Raw genomic sequence first — 10944 nt, 5'->3', positions numbered from 1 at the left:
TTCCATTAACTCAATTCACTCACATTTTATTATAAAATCAATAAAAAAAATGAATCCCACATTCTACTAACTTTTTTAACCAACTTTTCTTTACATTTCTTAAAATTCGTGTCCAGTTAAAGTGTGATTCCTAATCGGGGACGGAGAAAGTATTATAGAGGCAGCACTCCCACCCCAAAGCAAAGCACGCTACAATGTTTAGAGAGGGAAAAAAACACAACAATTTCATCCCCATTCTTCCCTCCTCTCTTTCTCTCTCACGCACCACTCACACACTCTTCGCACACCACAATCTCAGCTCTCCACCTCACCAATCACGGAGACCCCACCGATCTCTCGCTCTCCCCTAAACCTCAAACTTCAAACCCTCCATAAATCTCTCCCCCCAATTTTTCCCTTGAGCAATGCCAGCTTCCTCCTCAGGTAGCTCTTTATAAACCCCGAAATTCTACTTTCTTACTGCCTCAATTTGCGTGTGCGCACTTCTGATTTATTGTGGAGGACTTGAGATTGATGACTCTTTTACGTTTTTTGCGTCGATTGGTATGCGTGTTTGTGAAATCTTGCAAATCCCCATTCACATTTTCTATGCCCTGTGACTTGTTTCTAAACAGTGAAGTTTAGCTTCTTCATTTTAAAATGCGGGTAGCATCGAATTATTGGTTCCAATTGAAATGCAATTTGCTATTTTTATTGTGTTTGCTACAAACTTTAGGTTTTCTCCTTTTCTTTACTTGAGAGTAGACTTTGCTCATGAAAATATTGAAAACTCATGCAGGATTCATGTTAGAATGTGAAATGCGATATTTCAATCATAAATCAATTTTAAAATCAAGTTGCTAGGTTTTGAAAAAGGTTTTATATATTAGCCATTGCTTTACTCGTGAAACCTACAAAAACTGGATGCCATTCTATTTGCTTATTTTTCTTCCCTTTATGCTTGCATCCTCTTCTTAAGAAGCAAGAGCAAGGTGGAGAAAGCGGAAAAGGGATAACTCAGTGGCGCGCAAGTCTAAACTGAAAGAGCATGATGATGACATACTTAATGATAACGATGACGATGATGACCCAGATCTGGACCCCCCACAGAACCATCTGGAAAGTGAAGACGATCCTCAAATTCGTAGTTCTGATAGGACAGCCCAGATTACAGGAGAGAAAGGGGATGAAAAGCTAGTTGCTGGTGGACTGAAGTTATGTGAGTTTCCAGTTGCTATTAAGAGGGTGATAAATAGGCCCCACTCATCTGTCTTCCGAATTGTGGAGTTTGAGAGGGCTGCAAGATATGGGGATGGCATAGGCCTAGGGCAGAGTAGGGTGCCGGTGTTGGAGAATATTTCTTATCGGCAGCTGCAGGCACTTTCTGCAGTGCCTCGAGACAATCCTGCTCTTTTAGGGGTTCCCTCAGAGGAGACTGCAAGTGCTAGTGGGGGTGGTTCATATGTGATCAGGCCACCTAGGATAGTCGCTGGCAGTGGTGTTACTAAAAGGCTCGGGAGCGCAGGTCGTGTTCATGTTGTCCCAGTACATTCAGGTCGGTTCAATTTCTTTCACTAGTGTTTGTATATTTATTGTATTAACTTGAGTTTATTCCATTCGTCTATCATGCTTGGCAACTAGGAGTGCTATTCAAATTTGATTCTAAACGAATATAGTTCAGATTAATTTACAATTGGTTTGTAAACATGTAGGTTTTCTTCTTACGCATGCAATTAATATTCCAAGTTAACTCGTTATTCCGAAATAGTTCTGGATCTAAATAATTGGATTGTTAACTTCAATGAACTGCACACAAAATTGTTTGTAGCATTCAATTTTTGTTTGAGTATTTAATAATCTAATTTGGTTTAAGGTCGTAGTGTAGTAGTCGGCTATATGAACTGAGCATAATTTCAAGTTTCAACAAGGATTCACGGGTCATCTCCTTTAGTTTATATGGTTAAAAATAGTTTGGCTTGGTTAACTCAATGTGGGACATGGACATCTTCCTATATGATTGTAGACGCTTCATATTCAAAATTTATAATACATCTCCAACATTTACTTTTTTTGGAAGTTTTATTGTTGTGTAGCATAATTTGGGCATCTATCTTATACGTTGGTTCTGGTCACCTTATTAGCGACTAGAGACTATTCTGCTTTTTGTGGAAGTTAATAACTAACTAGTTTTATGTTTATTAAAATTCCTACGGTGTAGTTCAGTCAGTGTGATATAAATTACTCTGAACTTGAAGCATATATGCCTGCCTACCCTTCCCCTATATGCTTTTCTGGAATAGCTTATGTAGCTGTCCAAGTCATTATTCATCTTACCATAATCTATGTTTCCTGAAAATAGACTATTCCATTTCTGATTCTTGGTTCTAATGCCATTATTTTATACAGAATGGTTTTCACCAAATTCAGTGCATAGATTGGAGAGACAAGTGGTTCCACATTTTTTTTCTGGAAAATCCACAGAACATACACCTGAAAAGTATATGGAATGTCGGAATTTCATTGTTGCTATGTATATGGAAAACCCTGAAAAGAACCTAGCTGTGGCTAACTGTCAGGGCCTAGAAGCTGGTATTGATAATGAGGACTTAACTCGAATTTTTAGGTTTCTGGATCACTGGGGGATTATCAACTATTGTGCAACTCCTCCTAAGCATGAGGCCCCAAAGGGTGGAACTTACTTGTGTGAGGATTCAAATAACGAACTTCACGTCCCTTTGTCTGCTTTGAAATCTATAGACAGCTTAATCAAGTTTGACAAGCCAAAATGTAGGCTGAAGGCAACTGATGTTTATCCAGAACTTGCATGTCAGCAGGAAGAGGATTCTGACATTGACAGTGCTATTAGAGAAAAATTATCCGAGCATCAATGCAACTGTTGTTCACGACCTATTCCTGCAGTGTACTACCAGTCGCAGAAGGAGGTAAATGTAATATTTTTTGCAATTGGCATATCATACACTAAGCATAAGTGTTAAATACTGTGCACTTTTCCTTATTTTTGGTGTCCTGCCTCTCCTTACAGCAGTATGGACATGGTACTGTTTGTATGCTGTCCATAGTTTGGATTGCCCAAAGCCACAAATAAAGGTGTCTTTTTATTCCTGATGTATAGATGAGCTTGCACCAAGCAATCTTCCCTTCTACCCTGGAAAGAGTAAAGCTGTGATAGTATTAATTTTTTATAAGGATAATTTGTGTATTAAAGTAGCTTAACACGTGTTATTGATAATTGCACTCAACAATATTGAATAAAAAGATGCATATTGCATAGTTTGTAGAGAGCAGGAATGTGATCAGTCTTTTGTGTGTGTGGCTGACCCTTGATCTTGATAGGTTGATGCGAGACTCTGTTTGGATTGCTATCATGAGGCAGGATTCATTGCTGGTCACTCTAGCCTTGATTTTATGAAAGAGAATTCCACGAAAGATTATGGAGACCTGGACGGGGATAGTTGGTCTGACCAGGAAACGTTGCTGCTTCTTGAGGGAATGCAGCTTTATAATGAGAATTGGAATAAAATTGCAGAGCATGTTGGCTCCAAATCAAAAGCACAGTGCATTCTCCATTTTGTCCGTCTTCCTCTGGATGGCGCTCCACTGGACAGTATTGATGTTCCAAGCACATCTGGTTCGTCGAATTTGAGCAATCATGAAAGATCAGAGCCAATTTCAAATGGTTGGGGCCAATGTCTAAGTTATATTTTCTGCATAATATGGAGTTCTATAAATTAAGTTTGGCATTAACTCTTGACACAGGAATCTGCTTGGAAGGGGAAGATACTGAAAGAAAATTTCCTTTCTCAAGCTCTGGAAACCCAGTGATGTCTCTGGTATTGCTCATGAAGTATGCTTGTTTGTTTATATTAAGTGTCTTTCCTCACCTTGTCACCACTTCCTTTTTTTACTCCATGTGCGGGTTTTTGTCTTCTGCCCCATCCGTAATCGTTTTAGTGTCTACTTCCTGGGAATACTGTAATGACATGATTCCTTTATTATTCATCTCTTTTGTTCTCACAAATATATCTTATCATGTTTGTTCCTTGCACATCTTGGATTCCTGATTGTTGAAATTACCATTCTCTTAGGGACTTAAAACTGAAACCCTAAATCTGTTCTATGATATCTATTTCGTTTCTTCCTGCCCATCTTGCTGTGGCACAACTGAAAACATTTTGATGGGTCAGAACTGAAAATTTTCTGTAGATTTTCATGTGATGGTTATGGAAGCTTCTCAGATTCACCTTAACTTGTTTCTGGAAATATCACTGCTATGCACTGTATAATCTGAAGCTCCATTTTCATCCTTGTACTCATGTATATGCGTCCAATGTCGTTAGAAGCTCGGAATTTCTGCTGCATACTAATTTGTTTAAGCATGTCCTTATAATCAACCTGATGTTCTTATAGGTGGCGTTTCTTGCTTCTGCATTGGGGCCAAGAGTGGCTGCAGCCTGTGCCCATGCATCTTTGGGTTCATTGTCTAAGGAGAGTAGCAAAGAAGGGAGTCCTGGAGGTACGTGTAGCTAATCTTTTGTTGGCCTTTAATTTCTCCTATTAATACTACTGAAATTCATTCCGTGAAGGTTCTTTGAGCCAACATGATGCTGAAGGTGCTACACTATCTGCTGAAAAAGTGATCTCTGCGGCCGAAGATGGCCTTGCTGCAGCAGCTATGAAGGCAAAGCTTTTTGCTGATCATGAAGAGCGTGAAATCCAGCGGTTATCTGCTAATATTATTAACCATCAGGTACTATCCTTGCAATGATTATGTATAATCTTATGGTCGGTTTTGCTGAAAGCTTTCGTTATGCACTTATGCTATGTTGAAAGCTTTAGATGCTCTACTCAGCTCATATTGATTGCAATACCATCTTCCATTGCTTAAGAAATTAAAACTACTTCTTTCGTCTTGCTTCGGCTCAACTTCTATTCCTGCCACAATGTTCCTTATATGTAGGCCAATTTGTTTTCTTCATTCCGAAATTGGCACTTTTATGATGGTGATGTCTCATGATGCAATGTATGTTGACATATGGTACTGCATCGATTGTTCTTTCAGTTAAAGCGATTGGAGCTAAAGTTGAAGCAGTTTGCAGAAATTGAAACATTGCTAATGAGAGAATGTGAGCAGATGGAAAGGACAAGGCAGAGGATTGCTGCCGAACGGGCCCTTGTGATGTCGGGACAGTTTGGTTCTGCTGGGGTGCAACGGCCAATGGGGCTGCCAGGTGTCAGTAATTGTAATTCTGCTATGAACAATTATGCAGGAAATAGACAGCACGTTCAAGGCTCCCAGCAACCTTTCGTTCCTGGATACGGAAACAACCAACCCATACATCCTCACATGTCCCTGATGCAGCAGCAGCAGCAGCAGCAACAACAACAACAACAACAACAACAACAACAACAGCAGGGAATGTATGGTCTGGGTCCTAGGTTGCCCCTTTCAGCTATACATCCATCTTCTTCAGCCTCTAATACCATGTTTAACCCGACATCAAATTCTCAGCCATCTCTCGGCTATCCAATGCTCAGACCACTATCTGGGACTAAATCTGGTTTAGGCTAGGGGGAGGATGATAACTACATATTGATACGCGCCTGGAGTTGGATCGTTTCTTGAGCTTAGGTGTACCATACTGAAAGAGTCGAAAATGGAGAAAGGACGTTTTCTTGAACCTTTGGTTTTGTGTAGACTTGCATGGAATGGAGTGGGGGCTAACCTGTACCCCCTGGTGCAGCTTGATGTGCAAACCTGAGATTGCATGGATCAACTGCTTGGATATGAAAAGATTTGAGATTCGAACAACTAATTGATTGTGACCATATTACTAATTAGATGAGGAAAGGCAAGTGGGTTATTAGGAATGTACTACTATTCAGCTGTACAGATTATGAAAATTGCATGAATCAATGAAATTGCCTGTGATGGGTTTTAAATTTTTAGTATTTGGTATGGCTCCTTATCTGAATAATAGTACTCTTTTATCCTTGATGGTTCAAATTTGCATGACACATTTGCTAAATTGGCACTGTTCAGATCCTGTAGCAGTTCATCTTATTTCCATGTTCAAGGTATAAGAGGTAATATCTGCACTGCACGTGTACCATTTAACATGCGAAGTTTACAATTGAAGTATTGTCTCTTTTTTATAGAGGAAATAGTAGTATGGTGTTAAGGGAGGGCTTCCCTTAATGCAATTCCTCGAACAAGAAACAGGTACCGTAGACAACCCGAGCGCCCAAGAGCTTTGGGTCGGCGGTATCTTCCGGCGATAAAGGAGCTGAGCGCGAGAGAGATTCTCATCGGCAGCGTGAGAGATACGGTTTCTTGTTGCACAATTTAGTGGGCCGTCAAATATGATTTCATTAATTTTGGAAGAATAATGAAATAACCTTATTTATAATATCTAAGACCCTAGGGTTGGTTCGACTTAACCTATACGTCCGGGAAAGAACCAACTAAGAAAACCCGAACGGAGCTTATAAAACGCTCGACTCAAATAATAGTTCGAAAATTACAATTAAATAGCAAAAAGGAAATTAAAGATAAACAATAACTAACTAAGGAATTACTCGCTATTTAGCGATGTAATTCACGAACTTCTGCGGCTGCGTCAGCTTGTCCCTCGGTCGCAGAGTCCTTGTCGTTGACACGGCTGCCGGCGTAGCCTCCTTCCCGGCCGTGTCGTCCTCAGAAGAACCTGCTGCTTCCTCTTCCCCTGGCTCCTCTGTTTCGGGATTGGTTGCTGGTTCCACGAGGGTGCTTGGGATGGTCTTATCAACTCCCCCCGGTTAAGAGCTTCCGGATGACAGCTAGAGGTTCCCATGTCGGAGCATCAACGCCGTCTGACCAACGAACCAGAACATGCTCCTCAGTTGTGCCATTGATGCACATGATCTGAGAATCGAGGAAGCGTACCGGCCGCACGATGGGCCTATCGCCCTTGAACTCCTTTGGCAGATCCATATGGGTGGAGTATGTCCATCAGCGACGAAATCGCGCTGCAAACTAACATGGAAAACATTGTGAATCCTACTACCTTCTGCCAGCTTTAAACGATAGGCCACCGGTCCCACTCGTTGCAAAATTTCAAATGGTCCATAGAATCGTCTTGCTAATTTTGCGAGAGCGGCTTAGCGATAGAGAGGTGACGATAAGGTTGCAGCTTGAGCCACACCCAGTCGCCCACTTCAAATTCAACATGCCTCCTTTTCTTATTCACCGACTCTCGCATCCTTTGCTGTGCTTGTTCTAGATTGCGACGCAACTCCAAAAGCAGCTGGCCCCGCTGGCGAATTAACTCAGCCACCTTCGGGGGAGTTTTGGTCGACGGTGGTGCCGCTATGAGCAGCGAGGGGTCACGACCATATAGTGCGCAGAAAGGGGATGTTCCCAATGCCGCATGGTGGAAGCAATTGAGGGCCAACTCTGCCCACGGCCAAAAATTACACCACTTGGAAGGCATATCCGCCACAAATGCGCGGAGGTATTGTTCTAGTCCCCGATTGTGAACCTCTGGCTGTTTGACTGAGGGTGATAAGCAGTTGAAAGTTTGAGCTGAGTGCCACTCAAACGAAGCATCTCCTCCATGTGGCATTTAAGAAAACCGAGTCCCGGTCAGAAACTAGCGTCTTCGGAAAACCGTGATGCCGCTCAACTGTGTTAACAAACAAATGCGCAACGCGAAGAGCGTCAAAACGGGTCGGCAACGCTGCAAAATGGGCATACTTAGAGATTCTGTCCACGACCACCATGATCGTCGTGTATCCCCGCGACGGAGGTAGCCCGGTGATAAAATCCATGGAGATGTCTTCCCAAACATGCGTCAGAATAGGTAGAGGTTGAAGATGTTGGAATCTATGCCCGGTCAATGAATTTTGACCAATTATAATTTCAAAGAGACATTTAATTTTGTGAAATTAAATGATATAGCGTCGATCTACGTTCGGAGCAGATGACCGTGGTATATTCATTTTCTCAAATCCGATTCCCGGTGAGTGAGAAATAAGGGATTAAAGTTGTGCAAAATTGCAAACTTAATGAGCTATGAGAGAAGCTTAGGGAATAATTAAGAGAGTTAATTATCCCACATTGGAAGTTACAACCTTATTAAACTAGTATTTAATAAGAAGGATTATTACATGAAATAATTATAGTGGACTAAGATAGGCTGTAGAGCCCACACGCGTGTGCCGCCGCCCGCCCCGCCGCGTGCTGCGAGCCTCGAGCCTCGAGCCCGAGCCTGTGCTCGAACCCTTGGACTTGGACTTGGACTTGAATCTTGGCAATTGGTCTTTGAGTGGTCTTTGGGCTGTTCTTTGGGCCTGGTCGTGGGCTTGGTGCTTGGGCCTAGTTGTGGGCTTGGCCCAAGGCTAGTGGGTCTAGGGTCTAATTCTTTTTAGACCACCACCGTTTCCACGTCAGCGAGCCAAGCGGGATGGCACCTCGTCAGTATGACGCGGTAAGCCAACGTGGCTGACACGTGACAGTCCACGTCATGACCGAATCTAGAAGCGTCTAGATTCAACCTCTCTTGCTCTGAGCGTGTAATGCCCGAACGTTACAGCTCGTAACCGACGACCGTTACGGTCTGGCATTGATGACAGCCATCAAGGCTGCGTTGACCCCTACAGTGGACTGAGCCTATAAATAGGCTAGTCATTCTAGCCTTCTACACACAAGAAACTAGAATCCACACTCTACATCATACACTCTTTCCTCCCCCTGCATTGTTCTTCTGTCGAAGCTCTGCCCTCTCCTCCATCCAGTTCGCCGGAGCTCTGTTGATAGCGGTGCTGCTTCACCAGAGACGCAGCCGTTTTATCTTTGGGGACGAAACGCCAATCCGAAGAGCACTACCGGGGCGTATCTCGTCTTGCGGAAATAGGCCTCCTCGACTCGGCTATTTCCTTTTCCTACGGTTTATAGTTTCGATCTCCTTGTAATTCAGTTTCAGTTATTTCTCTTGTATTCCTTTTGGGTTGTATTACGCCCGACTTTTTATCTCTTGTAATCCAGAAACCAACAATCGCAAGACGAGATATAACTTGCCTTTGAAGGAATTTGGACATAACTGAACCTAAAACTTTCGAAACTTAACACCTTTGCTTGGAGATGTCGATCGAATCAAACACTGCCGCTTCCACCACTCCGGCCACCACCGCCGCCATCATTTCCTCCACCATGGCATCCACCACGATGATGCCAACTCCCGGGCTCTATCCATCTTCATCAACAACCCCTTGGGTGCATACTAATACCCAGGGGCTCACTGGTGGATCCACCTCGAGTGGGTCGGTTGGTTCCACTTTTAGTGGTTCCTTCGGATCCTTTAATGGATCGAGTGTTGGGGCCTTCGGGTCTCACACGAATGCGGGGACCTTCGAGTCTCACGCGACTGCTGGGGCCTTCGGGTCTCATGCGAGTGTTGGAACCTTCGGGTTCAACACGGGCTTTGGCTCCTTCGGGACCAATGCGACCATGGCGGGCTCTACGCCCAACATGAATGGTGGGGGCTCTATGCCCAACCATGTTGTTGGCTCCTTCGGGGGCAACGGAATTGGTTCCTTCCAAGGACCAAGTGCGGCACCTTTGGCACCGAGAATGATGCCACCCGCCGAAAAACCACCTAAATTTGGAGGAGCTGACTTCAAGAGGTGGTACCAAAAGATGTTGTTCTACTTGACAACATTGGGCATCGCCAACTTCCTCACGGAGAATGAGCCGCCCGCGCCAAGTGATCAAGAGACAAGTGTTGAGGTCATGGCGGACTATGAAGCATGGTGCAAAGGAGATTATCTTTGTAAAAATTTCATTCTAAGTGCTTTAGATGATAGCTTGTACAATGTATACTCCCTTGTAACCACATCCAAAGAGATGTGGGAAAGCCTAGAAAAGAAGTATAGTATCGACAATGCCGCCGGTACGGAACATGTTGTAGTATCCAAATTCATGGACTACAAAATGGTCGACTCTAGACCGGTCATGGAACAAGTTCAAGAGTTCCAAATGATCATCCACGGACTCGCGGCTGAAGGGATGAATTTGCCCGACAACTTTGTTCGGTGCATACTTATTGAGAAACTCCCTCCTAGTTGGAAGGACTTCAAGCACTACCTCAAGTACAAGCGAAAGAAGATGAGTCTTGAAGACTTGATCGTGAAGCTGCGCATTGAAGCGGATGTGCGCAAGATCGATCAAAAGGCTAAGGGCTTTAGCCCACTTGATGCCAAAGCCAACTTGTTGGAGCGGGGCGGACCCTCCAACAAACGCCCCCGCCCAAATCAGAAAGACAAAGGGAAGGGCAAGCAGCCTGCAAAGAAATTTGAAGGCGAGTGCTACAAGTGTGGCAAAATTGGCCACTTTGCCAAAGACTGCCGCAGCAAGAAGAAGAAGCCGGCAGCCCACGTCGTTGAGAAAGAGTTCAAGGACTGGAATGAAGATGACCTCGTTGCCGTGGTCACTGAAGAAGTCAACATTGTTGACAACAAGGGCGGCTGGTACATCGACACCGGCGCTACTGCTCATGTTTGCTCCGATAGGAGCAAGTTTGCCTCCTACACTGCTGTTGAAGGGAGGAAGATCAACATGGGGAATCAAGCATCGTCCGAGGTCCTCGGCATTGGCAATGTGATACTCATGATGACATCTGGCGTCACGATCACTTTGAAGGATGTGCTGCATGTCCCGGACATCCGCAAGAACCTAGTGTCAGGATCAATACTAGTTAATAAGGGGTTTAAACTTGTATTCGAGTCTGATAGGTTTGTTTTGTACAAGTTTGGGAAGTCCCTCGGAAAAGGTTATGTAACCGACGGACTTTTCAAGCTTAGTGTGGCTACGCGCCTTGTTCCAAAGCCTTTGGCTAACAATAATAATAAAGCATCTACTTCCTCTTATTTGACCGAGTCTTCAAATTTGTGGCATTGTAGATTGGGACA

At 43.7% G+C, this 10944-nt stretch overlaps 1 protein-coding gene across 1 annotated transcript; it reads left to right on the top strand.

The window, feature by feature from the left end:
* The first annotated feature begins 202 nt into the window (after window positions 1-202).
* LOC125185136 (SWI/SNF complex subunit SWI3C-like) lies at window positions 203-5946 on the top strand. Its single transcript, XM_048081630.1, has 8 exons — window positions 203-423; window positions 959-1534; window positions 2386-2921; window positions 3334-3676; window positions 3757-3830; window positions 4408-4513; window positions 4584-4747; window positions 5060-5946. The coding sequence occupies exons 1-8, from the start codon at window positions 405-407 to the stop codon at window positions 5567-5569; spliced, it is 2328 nt and encodes a 775-aa protein (XP_047937587.1). The 5' UTR covers window positions 203-404; the 3' UTR covers window positions 5570-5946.
* Window positions 5947-10944: the final 4998 nt, after the last annotated feature.

Source organism: Salvia hispanica, chromosome 4 (genome assembly GCF_023119035.1).
Source record: "Salvia hispanica cultivar TCC Black 2014 chromosome 4, UniMelb_Shisp_WGS_1.0, whole genome shotgun sequence".
In the NCBI taxonomy this organism is placed as follows: domain Eukaryota; kingdom Viridiplantae; phylum Streptophyta; class Magnoliopsida; order Lamiales; family Lamiaceae; genus Salvia; species Salvia hispanica.
The sequence above is the reverse complement of the archived record's forward strand: the minus strand, read 5'-3'. Positions and strand labels throughout refer to the sequence as shown.